Source organism: Lathyrus oleraceus, chromosome 4, assembly GCF_024323335.1.
Source record: "Lathyrus oleraceus cultivar Zhongwan6 chromosome 4, CAAS_Psat_ZW6_1.0, whole genome shotgun sequence".
NCBI classification, from domain to species: domain Eukaryota; kingdom Viridiplantae; phylum Streptophyta; class Magnoliopsida; order Fabales; family Fabaceae; genus Lathyrus; species Lathyrus oleraceus.
In genome coordinates, this window is record NC_066582.1 from 105,779,933 (window position 1) to 105,798,367 (window position 18,435).

The 18,435-nt window shown below is 35.4% G+C and overlaps 1 protein-coding gene across 10 annotated transcripts; it reads right to left on the reverse strand.

The window, feature by feature from the left end:
* Positions 1–12,972: 12,972 nt before the first annotated feature.
* Positions 12,973–17,319, reverse strand: LOC127073752 (uncharacterized). 10 transcript variants are annotated; one of them, XM_051014974.1, is made up of 5 exons: positions 17,301–17,319; positions 16,497–16,564; positions 16,044–16,395; positions 14,774–15,407; positions 12,973–14,653 (listed from the first exon to the last, which is right to left on the reverse strand). In XM_051014974.1, the coding sequence occupies exons 3-5, from the start codon at positions 16,284–16,286 to the stop codon at positions 13,170–13,172; spliced, it is 2,361 nt and encodes a 786-aa protein (XP_050870931.1). In that variant the 5' UTR covers positions 16,287–16,395; positions 16,497–16,564; positions 17,301–17,319; the 3' UTR covers positions 12,973–13,169. The 10 variants fall into 10 exon arrangements, with proteins under 10 accessions (XP_050870931.1, XP_050870929.1, XP_050870930.1 ...); XM_051014972.1 differs by lacking the exon at positions 17,301–17,319 and adding an exon at positions 16,921–17,265 and having other exon boundaries at positions 16,044–16,372; XM_051014973.1 differs by lacking the exon at positions 17,301–17,319 and adding an exon at positions 16,921–17,265.
* Positions 17,320–18,435: the final 1,116 nt, after the last annotated feature.

An 18,435-nucleotide genomic window follows, 5' to 3' on the forward strand; every position in this document is an offset into this window, starting at 1 on the left:
GTTTCAAGTGTAAGTGCACTTACCTATTGGAGAAAGTCCAATGCTTCTTCTTAGCTACTACAGAGATAAAAGAGAGATTCCACCAGCCTTGTTGGTCCTTGAGGATAGTGTTTGAACAATAAGAATGACCAGAAACAACTTGTATTATCTCACACAAATGTTCTTGCAAAGTGAAGGAGTGAAATGGTGAATGATAAAATAGATGTTACAGAACTTGTTCAAGTGATTAAACAAGCTCTAAATGATGTCTAGAGATGATTTGTGGTGTTTGTTCGAAACTCACAGTTCATGCATGGGAAAAAAATGTACTTGTACTTTTTAAAAATCCCCAAACATGTTCTACAACTTTCATGTTTTGAGTTTTTTCTGAATCAAAGTGGATCATGATGAAAACTGGCTGTAAAGTTTATCACTTTTTAGGGATAAAAGCTGACTTGAAAATTTTCTAAGTGTTTCAACTTGAGACACCAACTTTATGTCCTCATAACTCAAAATCCTTGCACTTTTATGGAATCAACCCTCTATGACAAAGTTTAAGTATGGAACAAGAGCTTTCATTTGAGATTTGTAGCAAAGAAAATGGCTGCTCGGATTGGAAGTTATGGTTTGAGAAAGTAGTGCACTTGAACATGAAATTTGGATACTTAGTGAAACTTTCAATGTTTTCAAGATTGCCCTTTTTGCAAGTAACCTCATTTATATTGATTTTTCTTGATCAAATTCATCAATTAAGCATATAATCGTGAAATTTAACTTGAGAAGTTCATATTTGATCATAAATCTCAAAAGTCAAAGGTTTGACTTTGTAGTGCATTGATTGTGTATCAGATGAATTTGAATTTCTTGATCTTCAATGAATTCAAACTCTTGAGCCAATTGAACATCATGGATGGGCCCTAAGATGTACTTTAGTGTGTTGAGTGACGTCTCAAGGCTTGAGATCATGTCTTGATCAAAATTCTCAGATGAAATTGAATGTTGTTGAGAAACCCTAACTAGTGAACCAGATGAAAGTGAAGCTTGATGCACTTCTGATTAGGACATAATACCCTTACTTGTTGATGGAGAGAGATATCTTGAGTGTATGAGAACTTGATTTATTGATGATTAATTCAAAACTTTGACTGATCAATCCTTTGAGCTCTTTGAGGGAGACCCTATTTCACATATGAAACAAACCAGGCATATCTTGATCTTGAGGTTAGCAATGCATTAATGATGTCTAGGATGAAAATGATTATGAAATCTAGGGGTAAAATTTGGGGTGTGACAAGAATCTTTCCAAATTGAGCGTGTCGACCGATTGGCTTACGTCTCTAATCGATTTGTAGATCATATTTATCCATATTTTGTTTGTTTTTCATCAATGGTGAGATCTTCTTTGCTTGGAGGGAAATTTTATCTTGTATATGGATTGAAATCAGGCGCACCAAACTTCTTTAATCGATTACCATATTGCCAATTGATTGGGATATCGTAGTTCAACCTCCTTAGTGCATATTTGGGCCTTGTGATGGTTTTTAATTACTTTTTTGCACTTATCTTTAAGCTTTTTTGCACCTCCTTTTTAAAACACTTGAAACAACTCATCTTTTGGGTTATAAAATAACTTATTTATATGAGAAAAATAATAAATTCATTATTTTAAGGGTTTAATCAGAGTTTTCTAGTTATTTCAATATTAAAATAATGTATACCTCTTTTATCAAGAATTCTTGATAAAAAATTCCCTTAAAGGGAAACACCAATCAAAATATGGTGTGTCCTTCTCTACGAATCATTGTATGTGAGAGCTGGTAAAACCAATAAAGATGAACATGTCCATTATAGACATATTCATTCAACTGATCACTAAGGATCATATTCTCAAGAGTACTTGCTTTGATCAATGTACTTTAATATTTGCCATTATAGCACGTTCTTTGATCAGAGACTTCATATACAGAATACTTAAAAGTATACTCTTGCTTTGCACAACTCCATTTATAATTGTCATGGTGTTGAGCTGCAAAGCATACCTGCAAAACACTGAAGTTTCACCTTTGGTGCCCACATCTTCCTGCGCCAAGGTGCATTAGTTCTATAAGACCTAAGGTTGTTTCTTTTACATCTTTTAAATTTATCAAAGCAAAAAGGTTCCAAGTGACCTATCCTTTTACAGTGTGTTCATTTATAAACAAGATGTTTCTTTTCCTTGTGATATATACCTTTATTAGGTTTCTTATCCTTTTTTAATCCTAGTCCATTTTTGTTTAAGGAATACTTTTGGCTTTATAAGTTCAAGTCAAGCTTTTCTTTGCCTTGGATAAACTTACCTAGGGTTTCACATAAGTCAATTACCTCCTCTATAAGGGAGACACAATGTTTAGATTCTTCTCTTGAGTTTCTAATCTTAGTTATTTCTATCTTTAATTATTCATTAATTTCCTTAAGATATTTTACAGATTCCTTAAGATCTAAGATGCGTTCCCTAAGTTTACTATTTTATTTCTATAACTTGTTGGAACAAAATAGGTTGATACCATATCTCATAGGTTTTGATAATAACAAAGTATTTAAAGAACAATTGGGTATTCTAACATCTGTTCAAGTATGCAGAATTATATCTTTAGGAACAAATGAAGAAATGCTTGAGGAATATGAATATGAAGATCAAGCTCTAGCTCTAAAGATCACTTCTGAATACTTTGCCTCTGATGGAGATCCAAACTCTAAAGAAGTCAACTCTGAAGAAAGTCAGCATCTGGTGACCCAGACTCTGAAGCTTCAGAAGCCAAAAAGAGGACTTTGATGTGTTCAGCCTCTAAAGAGTGAAGTCTGAAGGAAAGTCAACCTCTGAAGCAAAAGCTCTTCTACCAAAGCAACTCTGACAGACTCATAACCTTTTTGATCACGTGAAAACTTAAAGAAATATTTCTCTCTTGGTTGTCTGGGATTCAACGAATCATTCCTTTTGTAGAAAGGTGTTTGCTTGATGTGTCTAATCAAGTACAAAGGTTAACAAACCTTTTGGTGAAAGTCTTCAATGTCTATTGATCGCGACTTTATGAGTCGAATTTGGGGTACAAACTGCAAGTGCACAGTTCTATCGCGTAGTTTTAAAAGATATCGATCCCACAGGGACTTATGAATCGATATACCGTTATCTAAGGTTACTTCGTAAAGCTAAGGCAGGTAATACTTTGATTGTTTGGGGGAAAAGCTAAAACTAAAAATAAGATCTAGATTAAATATCTAATAAGCGGATATCGGTATGTAGTTCGTCGTAATTAGGGAATCAATTCTTTGTTGGTTTCTTGGTTTTAAAATAAATCCTTTCAGTTGACACTATTGATTAAAAGTCTTATCTCAAACTCTCGCTCTGTTGAATAAACTATGATTTTATATTAACGTAGTTGTCACTTATAGTTAAGTCAAAAACCACTTTTTGAAAACAATAGAATCCGTAGAAACTCTTTTTAAGAAAACACTAATCGTTTAAACACCCTTATCTCAAACTCTCGCTCTGTTGACTTAGGTTATATAATTAAATTCAAATGCTTAACTCTCGTCCTCACATTCAATCTTTAAAAATACTTTTTGAAAAAGATTAGAATTTAATTAACTCTAAAAATTGCTCTCGCCCTGATCTAGAATTAATGTCCAATTTACACTGTCCAGTCAAAAACTCAAACTCTCGCTCTATTGCTTTTAACTTCTTTATGTCTTTTACTTTCGTACAAAACCTTGTTATTAAACCTGTAAATTGAGACCGTAAAAAGAGTGATTTTAATTTTAAACTTAGTTAAACCAATTTGGTTTTGATTCCTTATTCCGCTTACTTTACATACCGATACCTAAATAAATCAGCCAGACATGCTAAACAGACTTAAATAATTATCATGCATAAACAGATTCATCTCAGGCAAATAATATGAATAAACGGTAAAGCAGGGCATATATAAATTCAAACAGTAATTAAAGAACCTGAGAAATTAAATAGCAGTCTTGAACACTCCACCACAGGCCGGTTGGATTTGTTCTTGAATTCTTCAATCAAACAGAAAAATAAAAGCGAAGGAATAAAAAAACTAGATTCTAACGTAAGGTTAGATCCGGTGAAAGGTACACAATAGTTTCCGGTGTAGAAACTATTGTGCGAAAAAGAATTAACTAAGTGCTGAAAAGGAAAATAGAAATTGCAAAGGAAACAATATAAAAATCGTAAAAGTAATGCTGTAAAAAATGTGCTTGTACTGCTGGAAGAGAAAAATTGCGAAAAAGCGAAAAACGGCGAAGAAGTCTGGAAAAAGCGTGGAACCGAGAGCTTTCCAAAAAGCTACTATTTATACTGCTACTTTTGTAACTGCTTCCAAGGGTTTTCCGTGTACATGGTCTTTACGTTCCAAGGGTCAAGCATGGAAGTAGCTTCAACGTGGTCTGTTGCGTTCCTGGTGCCAAAAATATAGGGGAATGGTGTGACGTCCGTCACACCATGTGTGACGCTCGTCACAGGAGTGTGTAAAGCGTGACGCTCGTCACAGCCTTTATGACGCTCGTCACAGGCACAACGCCTGTGCTTTTGGGCTGGGCTTTGGCTTTTGATATTTGTTTCTTTTCATTCCTTTTTGCACCCCCTTTTCTTCCTTTTTTACTTGTGCTTCAAATAAACCACCTGAGATAAATAGAAAGAAAATACCGCGTAATATCTGATAAAATGAAATAACTTGAAGTAAATAATAATATAATTTAATTAAATTGAGTCCTAGAATGTGATACTATTTCATGTTATCAAACTCCCCCATACTTAGATCTTTGCTTGTCCTCAAGCAAAATACAGTATAGAACTTGTTTTAAAAATTTTAGCCAGATGAAATTTCAAAACACACATCAATTCGTACTAGGTTGCATGTAAACCTTGTTTAGAAGTAACTTGAGTTTAATCTTGACATCAACAACCACCGTCACAACCTCAGATAACCCCACCTTATGCAAACCAGTTCGAGTAATGCCATTATAGCTATCCTAGTTCCTTTACTCTTATTTCACCCGTTTTCATTCTAGCGAAATCACATTAAGCCCTTTATCTTTTCACGCACATAATGGAGTAACCGGTTAGTGATTCTGATCCCCTTTTAGCTAGAAGTTCTGGTACATAAGTCGGATAACTTCGTTATTCAGTCCATTGCAAATTGCGGGGGATCGGACTGTAGTCCGCCCTACCAAGTTCAGCACCAGATACCTGTTGAACCAACTCATAATGGATCTTTCATATTATGCTTTTGTATGATCTGCAACCTTTAGATTAAATGATCTGGTAAGGATCACCTAACTTAATTAGTGCATTTCCTGATATATATATATTTTATGTTACTTTGGGAATCATTCACTTATATTCATCGGCTCTCCACGTAGTTTGCTATTAAGATGGTGTTGACTTCTCGTATAAACTACTCGGGGTTACTATAAAACTAAAAGTTCAAGGGATTGGTATAATAGGTACTTATCCTGATCTAACATGTTGAGGTTCTTAGAGCGTTGTTATGGTAATAATTTTTGTCTTGATTTCACTCAAGTTTTATAAAATAAGCGACCTTTATACTTATTGGGTGTGTTAAATTTTTGTTATGGCTCAAGAAAATTGAGGGGAATAGATAATACGAAATTTTCACACTCGGGACTTGACTTAAAATAAATTATTCTTATTTTATATATATATATATTTATATATATATATATATAGATATAGATATATATATATATATATATATATATATATATATATATATATTTTAAATTATGAAAGGGAAATAACAATGAAGGGAAAATAACATTCTTGAAAAAGAAACATTGAAGGAGGAATAATAATAACTGCAACAAAGTTTTCCCTGAAAATATCGGATAGCAGGGTTATGGATCTTTTGTGAGTGCATCTCATTCGGGTTTGGGTTGGATTCTCCGGATATGCAACCCCAAAAGTCATCGAGATCAATGTCATCAATAAGGTCCTCCTGGCGGGTATTAAAGACGAAAGGGCCGCTAGGGAATCCTAAGAGGTCAGCAAGGTCTCGACGGGTGTAGGTGAAGTCCATGCTAAATAACCTAAAGGATATTAACCCTTTGTTAAGTCCGTAACCATGTTCAGGGATGTATACAAGGGAAATCAGGAATTCTAAGGTTAGCTCACAGTACGTGACAAACCGTCTCTTAATGGCTGCGTTCTCCCACCCAAGCTGGTCAAACATAAACAGGGTGATATCTCAGATGCCTAATTTATCCATGGTCGGTCCATCATAATATATGGTCAGTGCCATATCCTTCTGGGCTAGATAATCATACCGCCTTCTCTGAACACTGCCTCTGAAAATGGTATCTACTGGTTGCATGATGAAAGTCAGTAGCTCGATGAATTCAAGTAGATACTAGCATTAAGTCAGTAATGGTTATTAAAGAAAAATACGGATTGACTTTATGAAAGGGAAGGAAAAAAAATGGATAGAGAGAAAAATTGACATTAATAGAACTGGAAATATTCGCTATGTTTTACGTCGATAGCGCGGCGACTCAGGAGTGTAAGTACTCATGGTGGTTCTTTCGAGGATGAATCCTCGGTCAAACTTTTAATTATCCTTGATTTCCATGGCCACTTGTCAATCCATCTCTCATATCCGTCACTTTTTCTTCTTTTTCTTCTGCGAGGTAGTTTATCCCCCTGAACTTGTGGTGGTGGTTCTGGCTCTATTCTGGGAGCTAGCTTTTCAGGTTTAGGTTCAATTTTTGAAAACACCACCTCAAAGTCTGGTTTGCCCCTTTTTATACTAATTAGTTCCCTAATTTCATGGGCTTCAAATTCTATCTTCTTGTTCAGGGTGGCAGATAAAGGTGCATTGGTGTGGATATTTTCTGATAGCTCCTCATTTCTTTTGGATTTGGGGTCTACCTTAACTTCCACAGACCTTTGCGGGAAAGGAATTGGTGATTTATAGGGAGGAGGGACAACACATAGCTCTTCCTTCTCTACCTTTTTTACAACCTCCCTTTCGGGTGGTGTTTGTGGAACTTTCTCAAGCTCTACTTTTTTCTCACCTGAACCCTCCTCCTCATCACTATCCTTAGGATTTTCGGTAAATCTTTCACTGGTGGTTGTTACCATATCCGCATGTTTCTCAGGTAAAGGTCCTAGAGGTGTCTGCGCAAGTAGGGAGATTTGAGTCTCCAATGCCTCGTTGTGAAAAACGAGGGACTCGACCACAATGTTCAGTTGCGTAAGGGTTTCATTGGTATATAGACTTTGTTTTCTAAATTCTTCATTCTGAAGAGTTTGTGTAGCCACAAAGCGTTCCATCATAGATTCTATCCTTGAGTGAGTTTGCGTCTCAATGAAATCCTCCATTAATATTTCCAGGTTGGATTTATAGGAATCTTGCGATTCCTCAAAATACTGGGAGTGATAATCGTAGAGAAAGTTTGGGTGATACATGGTGATAGAGAAAAAAAAATTGCCTTAGTCTCTACAGCGTAACAGAAGAGTTACGATATCGACTAAATAAAGTCCCCGGCAACGGCGCCAAAAACTTGATCGCGACTTTATGAGTCGAATTTGGGGTACAAACTGCAAGTGCACAGTTCTATCGCGTAGTTTTAAAAGATATCGATCCCACAGGGACTTATGAATCGATATACCGTTATCTAAGGTTACTTCGTAAAGCTAAGGCAGGTAATACTTTGATTGTTTGGGGGAAAAGCTAAAACTAAAAATAAGATCTAGATTAAATATCTAATAAGCGGATATCGGTATGTAGTTCGTCGTAATTAGGGAATCAATTCTTTGTTGGTTTCTTGGTTTTAAAATAAATCCTTTCAGTTGACACTATTGATTAAAAGTCTTATCTCAAACTCTCGCTCTGTTGAATAAACTATGATTTTATATTAACGTAGCTGTCACTTATAGTTAAGTCAAAAACCACTTTTTGAAAACAATAGAATCCGTAGAAACTCTTTTTAAGAAAACACTAATCGTTTAAACACCCTTATCTCAAACTCTCGCTCTGTTGACTTAGGTTATATAATTAAATTCAAATGCTTAACTCTCGTCCTCACATTCAATCTTTAAAAATACTTTTTGAAAAAGATTAGAATTTAATTAACTCTAAAAATTGCTCTCGCCCTGATCTAGAATTAATGTCCAATTTACACTGTCCAGTCAAAAACTCAAACTCTCGCTCTATTGCTTTTAACTTCTTTATGTCTTTTACTTTCGTACAAAAACCTTGTTATTAAACCTGTAAATTGAGACCGTAAAAAGAGTGATTTTAATTTTAAACTTAGTTAAACCAATTTGGTTTTGATTCCTTATTCCGCTTACTTTACATACCGATACCTAAATAAATCAGCCAGACATGCTAAACAGACTTAAATAATTATCATGCATAAACAGATTCATCTCAGGCAAATAATATGAATAAACGGTAAAGCAGGGCATATATAAATTCAAACAGTAATTAAAGAACCTGAGAAATTAAATAGCATTCTTGAACACTCCACCACAGGCCGGTTGGATTTGTTCTTGAATTCTTCAATCAAACAGAAAAATAAAAGCGAAGGAATAAAAAAACTAGATTCTAACGTAAGGTTAGATCCGGTGAAAGGTACACAATAGTTTCCGGTGTAGAAACTATTGTGCGAAAAAGAATTAACTAAGTGCTGAAAAGGAAAATAGAAATTGCAAAGGAAACAATATAAAAATCGTAAAAGTAAAGCTGTAAAAAATGTGTTTGTACTGCTGGAAGAGAAAAATTGCGAAAAAGCGAAAAACGGCGAAGAAGTCTGGAAAAAGCGTGGAACCGAGAGCTTTCCAAAAAGCTACTATTTATACTGCTACTTTTGTAACTGCTTCCAAGGGTTTTCCGTGTACATGGTCTTTACGTTCCAAGGGTCAAGCGTGGAAGTAGCTTCAACGTGGTCTGTTGCGTTCCTGGTGCCAAAAATATAGGGGAATGGTGTGACGTCCGTCACACCATGTGTGACGCTCGTCACAGGAGTGTGTAAAGCGTGACGCTCGTCACAGCCTTTGTGACGCTCGTCACAGGCACAGCGCCTGTGCTTTTGGGCTGGGCTTTGACTTTTGATATTTGCTTCTTTTCATTCCTTTTTGCACCCCCTTTTCTTCCTTTTTTTTACTTGTGCTTCAAATAAACCACCTGAGATAAATAGAAAGAAAATACCGCGTAATATCTGATAAAATGAAATAACTTGAAGTAAATAATAATATAATTTAATTAAATTGAGTCCTAGAATGTGATACTATTTCATGTTATCATCTATTTTCTCTTCTCTTTATATAAGGAGTTGCAAACTTGAAGAAGAAGACTACAACACATTAATACACCATACCACAAGACTCTGAAAATTAACATTCAAAAGGAAGCTACTCTATCAAATTTATTAGACTTAGAACATCTTAACATTATGTATATTTTAGAAGTTCTTAAGTCTTAGAGTCTCTCTAAGTTGTAGTCTGTCTACACTTCTAATTGTATATCAACTGTAGTTGTTACCCAAATCTCTTAACAATTTTTTATAGAGTCAGAAGTCTCTTGCTTGTGTGCTTGAGAATTTGAAGTCTTGAGCTTGTGGGCTTGAGCAAAGGAAGTCTTTAGCTTGTGTACTAAATCAAGGAAGTCTAGAACTTGTGTGCTTAAGCAAGGAAGTCTCAAACTTGTGCGTTTGAGAAAGAAAGTCTTATACTTATGTGTGTAAGCAAATGAAGTCTCTTGCTTGAGTGCTTGAGCATTTGTAATCAGATTTGGTTATGGTGGAAATCCCTTGGAAGTACAAGGGGACCAGGCTACTCTCAAGTTATGAGAGGAACTAGGATAAAGTGTTTGTGTTCTTACTTTTACTTTCTTGCTTTTGTACTTACGTATTTCACTGTTGTCAACTCTAATCATCCAATTCAGATTCTGGTTCAGAATTTGATAAGGTCCTTCAGAAGTCAAATTATTTTTCTGAGTCAGACTCTAAACCTTGTGTTTAGACTCTGATAAAGATCCATCAGAAGAAGAAGCTCAAAAGGCTTAAAATAAGAAAAATCCAACACAAATCAACCCCCTTCTTGTATGTTTCTCACCTTCAGTTGGCATCAGAACAAGGTTTGTGTTAAACATTTAACGGTGGTGCAGAAAATATACTGAGAAAAATACATATTCCTTCATGTTAGGTGAATAATTATTCCTTCATGTTAGAAAATATTCCATCTTCGAGTTCTAATTATTGGCCAAGTCACCAACCTCGGTCTGGTATCGAGCAATGTGTTTGAAAGTAGACTCACTGGTGTCGCCTGCAAACTTAGTGAATTTGGAGATTTTCCACCCCCTAGAGAGTTCACTTTGCAATACATACTCAGACAAGGAAGAAACAAAGTTTGGTCTATGTAGACCAACATTAATCCCATTCCGGGCTAGGATTTGTTCAACCATATTGGCTATGTCATTTTGCCCCCCAAATTATTTTGTTGGACATTCCCAATCACTTAGTCTGCATCCTGATTTCTATTTACCAATACCAACTCTAGGCCATTTTAGATTGTGCCTGCTTCAACTATCCCTTGTAAAGTTTGTTCGATTTGTAAGGCATAACTCGTTGTTTCCCTTGGTTATTATGGAAACATGGGTTTTGAATTCCTTCATCTGTTTAGACTTAAGCGATTGGTTGGATAGGCGCTTAAGGAGCGTCAAAGAAATCAACGATTCGACCCATTTGGTGCGCCAATTGTTGGTAACTATGATTTGTGTTTTGGATCAAAGGATCAAATGCAATTTTTTGCGTAAGCTTAATCATCCTCTCATGGTTGCTTTCATCCATTTGTTGTCTCACATACATGAAGGAATTTATGGTTAGGGATGGCACTGCCTAAGGGATATAACTTAACCCTCCTTGTGGTTCTGCCATTCGACTGGGGTTTCTTATAGCATATCCTGGGGCTAAGTATGGATTAAGAGGAGATGCAACAGTTATTGCATTATCTTCATACGTAGAACCACTAGTTTGTAGGTTTGTCATCATTGTAGTTGGTATGCCATACGAATATTCCCTACTACTAAGGCTAGCGTGAAACTTGAGACAAAAGAAGGTTTATGATCTCCAATAATTGCTTGTGTGGTCATGGGAGTGATTGGAATACTCGTTACTTGTGGTGGGAGAACCACCACTTCTGGTAATATCCTCAAAATCGATGTCTAACTTATAGAAGGAGTGGTTACTCTGACGGTTGCCAAAGTACATGCACCACCAACCATCGATTTGGTTGGTTCTTCTTCATTATCTTGAGCATTATTCTGGGGAAGAGAAGTATTTTTTTTGGACATGTCATCTCAACTAAAGTATTTTAAGATGCATAAACACTCAGACATTGAAAGTGTTTCATGTATGAAGAATAAAATTTAACAAAAATTGCATAACTTTTTTAGAAAAAATTTAAATTTCTTGCACAAAGGGGTCGCACTAGGTGTGCCAATTTGTTTACCGTTGTTTTTGATAAATCAAATCACAAGTTTTCGTTCACTTACGGGATTAAACTCGAAACAATCCTAAGACATTGTGTGCAAAAGTTTTGAGAAAAGAATGTTCGTGCTTTGAATATTGGCGTTTGAATGTCGAAAGTTTGAATATAAACTCTAACTAAAATAATGCAGAATTACTTTAAAGATAAAAAATAAATAAAAAACATAAAGATCATTCAAGTAAATGCTTCGAATTTAAATATTAAGATAAAAAGAACTCACATCTTCTCACAAATTGTTTTCTCTCGGTTACTTGAATACTTAAGTTCTATAGAGAATACTTAATGAATTTTGCGACCCCTGATTACATGATCAAACTCGTCTTATATACTATTACAATGTTAACCGTCCATAACAGTTATCTTCACTACATTCGACACGTACTCCCTTACGTGAGCTTCAGCCTAGGCATGGCAACATAATCCATACCCGCGGGTACCCACCCGAACCCGCCCCGAAGTTGACGGGGAAAACCCGCTTTGACTGGGTTTGGGTTTTCCCCGATTATAAAATATGGGGACGGGTCGGGTAATGGGGACACTAGTACCCGCCCCGAACCCATCCCCAACCCGTCCCGTTTATTTCATTATGTATATTATTATTTATTTTTGATAATTTAGAATATTAAATATGTGTTTAATGTTTTGATATTTTAATTTGAATTTATTATTTAAAATATTTGAAATGTATGTATGAAATTTTTTTAGATTTTTCTATTTTATTATTTGAAATGTAATTTTATTTTGGAAAAAATAAATATTTCTATTAAAAAAATATATTTCACTAAATGAATAGTGGCGGGGCGGGGATACCCGAACCCAACCCGTACCTAACCCGAACCCGTTTGGGACGGGTTTGGGTTTTGATTCCCCATCCCCGTTTGGGTTTGGGGCGGGGAACGGAGATTGTTTGGGGATTTTGGTTTGGGTGAGGTAAAAACCGTCCCCGACCCGCCCCGTTACCATGCCTACTTCAGCCTTCTAGTCTACTTCCACGTGTTTTCGATATTTGAAGTGTTTTAAACTGCTCTTACTGTTTCAAACCGTTTTTAAAACCTTCCAACTGTTCCTATTGAAAGTGTCTCTCGTTGAACCTTGAGCATAGTGTCGAAATGCTCAGCCTAAACAGTAATAATAGTGATTTTATAAACATGAGACTATTTACGGAGACTATTATAAAATCGTTATGATTACTGTAGTTTTCTTGAATGTAAACTACAAGAAAACTATAACTACCGTGTATATTTTACTAATACACATTGAGCACTTTAATTTAGCATGTTTTTTTTCTTCCAGTTTTATCAAGCACACCTTAACTCTAATAAATCAAAACTGATATCACATTTCTTTTTAGCCATGGTTGGCAAAAAGTAGGCATGACTGCACCTCCCATGGATAACCTTCTGGAATCTCATGCCAACAACCAAACAAGATAAAAACTATTCCATCTCCTGCAATGAGAGGATATGATGGATTCAATCCCGAGAAAAAACCAGGATATACAATAGAGTTCTTTTTCTATCCTTCAGCTACTATACTATATTAAGACATTTACAAATCATTCTATACTTCATAAAAATCTCATCCAAGGTCAATGAACATAGTCTAAGAATTAGTTCTATACTTAGCTTCAAATAAACCAAGGTTTAGTGATGCGAAATCTCTTCGCCCTTCGCTTTTTACATGTCTTTCCCCAACTTATTAGACCCTTTTTCTCAGTTCCCAATTTAGTGATGCTACTTAGCTGTTTCAAGTTCAACAAAAAGTATGTGTCTTTAGTGTTAGAGGTTGAAGTACATGATCTTCTCCTTCCCCTACTTGGTACATTATGATGTGCATTTCTTTGAGAGCACGTCTCGGAGTGAGTACCAGCACTTACAAGGCTTCCAATAGTCATAAGATCCTCGGTTACCTCATACCTTGACAAAGAAGCAATGCTTGGAAGGATTTCACTCTGAAAATCCTTTCGCCACCTTCCCCTATTTGTTCGGACACTCTTCCTTTGTTGAGTTGGTAAAGTCGATCCACCAATTTGCTCGGTTTGGTCAATATTCATACAGCAGCAATCTAGGTCCTTTTTATCTGTCAAATTTAAGGTCATGAACTCAAAGTAATCCATTTCATCAGACAGAAACTCCTTGAGACCATTAACCTTATCGTTGAAATCGGTTTCATTGTCATTCTCTAGATGATCCACTGTTGTTGAAACAATTGCAGCAAACCAATTAAGAGGACTATTCTTAAAAGATTCAGATGATGAACAAGTTGTCATTTGGATGTCTTTTTGAGCTACAAATCCTGATATGGAAACCAAAGCTTCTGCGGCAATTCTGGTTTGCTCTTCTTGCACATGGTGATCCTCCTGTTTTGCAAATTGAAAGGATGTCACAAGCTGGTTTTCATCAGATTCTCCTCTGGGTGGAGAGCATTCCTTGTTTTCTGGACTTGCGGGTGCATGAAAGTCAACATCAATCGGCATATTCTCATCCTCAATCATGCTTGAATTTAGGTCGATAATACCTGCCAAAAATTCATGCTTCTTCTCATTCTTCATCAAATGCTCACCTGAGGGAATCGGCTCCCCTGAGTTAGGCACATCAACACAAGGTGACTTTACAACAGAAATGCAGCCTTTTTCGATTTCCTCAATCCTTTGATTTTTGGATTGGTTTTGGAAGAATTCGGTGGCAAAGTCATGAAAACAATGTGGATCGGTTGACATGCGCGGCTTTCCGTTGCTGTGAAATGCAAGAGCCTTCTCTGTACCTAAGTTACTTTCCCCAATCTCCCTTGATCTGAAACCTTGTATAACTCCTGTATCATAAGGATTTAAAACGACAGATTCAATATGGGTTGAGGTTTTACTTTCTTCAAGACAAGGCAACCCCAATGCCTCAATCAAACCATTACTTGTAGGACATTGAGTTTGTGCAGAGCTCACACTGCTACAAAACTTTCTCTTTGTCCAAGGTCCTCGGTTGATTTGATGCGATGAATGGAAACATGAAAGGTCATCAAATTGCTCCATATTCTTACCAAATGAATCGACTGAAACAGGTTGCTTTTCGGTATTAATACCTTTAGCAAAAGAATCAAACAAGCCACCAATTAGCCCTGAAAAGTAAATCATAAATTATACAGAGTTATAATTGTGTATATTCATGAACTGACAATATTTAGCCGTTGAAAAATCTGAAAAATAAAGAGTAATAAAAGTTTGAATACGACTATTACCTGAGGACTTCCATTCACATTTCTTCTCATTTTCTAGCAGTTGATTATGTGAGCATCCTTCAAGATCCTGTCTTTTGTTGATGACATCACCGCGTAAATTTTGAGATCCGAATTTTGTTCTCATTGATAGATCATACAAACAATTGTTCGTATGATGTGCAGGGCCCTCCACATCATTAGACATTGCAGCTGGCTCTACTTCAAGCCTACATGGCACATTTAAGTCAAGCTTAAACGGTACATTCTCTTCACCTTCGTCGCTATCAATATACTCATCGGCAGGAAGTTGAAGATCCAATAACTTTTTCCCAATTTTTTTACATTTGGACTCAGGTAGTTTGTAATCTTTTAAAGATTCTTCGGTTACAGTTGAAGCATGAGCAGGAAAAATATGCCTGTTTTTTTCTTGAGCAAAGACCAGTGGCAACCGGATGCTTTCAGCAAATAAAACAGATGATTGAGAGGCTGACCAGGGCAGGTTTGGTGTGCAAAGTTTATTTTCGGCGTTCTTAGATGACAAAGCAGAACTAGACCATGATGCCTCCAACCTTACATTTTGTTTATGTAATTCACTCCTTTTAATTTCATCCATTAATTCCCTCTGTTTTTGGTAAACACGGTGGAGTTCACGAATCTGAAGAGCAATGTACAATTCAGAAACATACAAAACAAAAGAATTTGACGAGTATTCAAGAATAATGAAGAGCCACGTCGTCATAAAAAACAAACAACTATAAGCAAGGAACAAAGAATGGTAAATTAATGAATCATGATAATTACTTCTTAAAGTTATTTCCATCGAACTGAATAAGGTTATCCCTTTGCTCCTTTCTTTTCATTCATTCATACTGAATTCATGTAAAACCAGCTACCTCATTAAAGACTATTGATAACTCTTAACTCTTCTTACTGCCATCTCAATGCATCTGAAGCACGGAGCACGGAGACACGGATACCGGACACGACACCGACACTAACACGTCGACCCCAATAATATTTTAAAAAATAAATTAATTAAACGTAATCACAAGTATCGGTGTCGGTGCCCGACACTAACATGGACACGGAGACACCTTTTTTCAGAGGGGTCGGAGCTACAAAGGAGTTTACTCTTCAATAGTAAAGTAGAGTGCAAAGGCTTATGCAAATTACACTACAAACAAATCACACATTACAATAATAAAACATTCTTGGCATTTTTTGGCAGAAAAAAACAGCAAAAAACCGAGGATAATCTAACCGAAGAATAGAAATCATCAAGTTAACATACCTGATCCTTAAATATGGCTTCATGTTTGAGTATTGTTTGTTTCACAAGCTCCTGATTATAGCCTAAAAGGGTAGAAGGTGATGATAATGGAAAGGGTCCCATGTGACAGAATTCAGTTCTTAGTTCATTATTAACATTAGATGAGGTCCATGTGCTGCCTTCAGAGTCAAAGATGAGCTCCCTAGTTGAATAGTATCTCGGAAACTTGTCATTGCACTGAACATTTGCGCCCAATAATGCCATAAATGATAATGTAGTAGGACTAGGAGGTTTCAATTTCAATCATACAACACATAGCATGGCACCCTCAATTTTAAAGGAAGGACAACCTACATCAAACAATTTTTTTTTACTAAAAAGAGATAATCAATTTCACTTCGACTTTTCGCTGGAAACAAAAGAACAGGTAAGTTAATAGCTGAACTCATTTTTCAAGATAACTTGTATGTATACCTAGAAAAATAGAATCATCGAGTTTAACTGGACGGTTCTTGTATCGCGGAGACATGATCGGCATCTTCCTACAATCAAATAAAGAAACAAAATCAGCAAATACATCATAATTTCAAACAATTAGAGTCAAAATGAAAATCTACTCATCAAGAAGGTGAATTATGAGGGATGTCTCATGGATTTTCGGAGAAGCATGATTATTAATTAACCCAAACACTTAAATTAGAAAACAGAAACTAAACATTTCTAAGTACACCATCTACATATTATTTTGATACCTAAAAAACAGAATTAACTCCAGATTAACGAAATTACAGGCATGAAAGAGAAGTACATGACAGTATCAGAGTGAGCATTCAAGTACAATAATTCAATTTGTGGGGGTAGGAAATGAGAATTTTTTTACAGAAAAGAAAAAAGCTACATGTATAAGAAAAATGAATCTAAGAGAGTGATTTGGCAAGAAAATGGGTAAAATAAGAATGAATTGACGTCTGAAAGAAAGAAGCAAAAGTGATATAGATTAGAAACGAAAATCGAAGAAGTATGAAGGTTAGAAAAGTGAAGGTGAGAGTCATGGAAATAAAAAAGTGATATTGTTGAGATTGAGAGAAAATGGGGATTTGGATCTGCAGTGATGGGGCATTGTCTCAATGAAGATTTGGGAGAGAGAAAAGTAATGAAACTTAGATGACAAGGGAAATCACATTAAACTCGTCAACATCATCCATCCTATATTTCTCATTCATATTTTCATTTTTCATTTTAGCCATTAAATAATGATAAAATGGGTTAAAGAAAAACCTATTTAATTGTGATTTAACTTGAGAGTTAAGAAGAAGAATTCAAAAATCAAAATCAGACAAGAGTGTTTCACTGTCCACACCCTTGGTTGCTGCAACAAGAAGAATCTTAAAAAACTACCTTGATTTTTCCAATTTATATTTTTTAATTGGTTTTGTTGCATTCCTTGGCTGCTTTTATTTTAATTCATTTGTTTTATAGGTTAAGTGGTCATCTGTGGGCCCTATTTATGAAATTTGAAGCATCTCCTCAAGTATGGATATTTTATGGGGTGGCTTTTAGCATGCATTCATGCTTAGATAACCTCATAGAAATTAAGCCATTTATATTCATATTCATATTCGACCAAGGGATAACATGTAACTTAAATTTTAAGTGGTAAGAGAAATATGGTTTTGATAGAGGCTAATGTAGTAGTAAATAAAATATAAAAAAATAAAAAAGGTAAGAATTTTTTGTTTTTTGAATTAGGCCTTATAGAAATATTCGGTAAAGAATAAGTTTTTTTTAATCATTTGTCACGTCTTATATATTTATCTCAAACTTTATAAATATTTAAAAATTAATTTCAATTTCCACCATATACAATATTATCCGTTTCATTTAATTAAAAGATTTTTTTCTAAAAGTCAATTTCTATGCGTTATTAGCTGCGAAAACAACATTTCAAATATAGTATTATATAGTTTTATATTTCACATTTTTTATAAGCATGAGAGATTGTATTAACTTGAGTATAAGGTATATTTAACACAAAAGTATAAAGAAAGAACCAACAAAAGATTATGTTGGTAATGCAAACTAAAGGATTTACAAGCCAATCCTTGTGAAAGGATAGAGACCCTTTAGATCTCACTCCAAACCAATCTCAAAAAGACTCTTAGCTAATGTCACAATTTCAGTCACACATTTATGACCTCCTTTAAATAGGATGTCGTTTGTAATCAATCAAATAGACCAAACAATTGATGGCCAAAATAGAAGACACCATTTTTTCTTGATCTTTCCTTCCATAAGACTCCCAAAGGTTTTCAAATGAGCCAACAACCCAACACATGTGGCCATCTGACCAAGACCGATCCGCTCCAGCAAATTATGCCACACGCGAGATACCATAGGGAAAAGAAGGAACAAG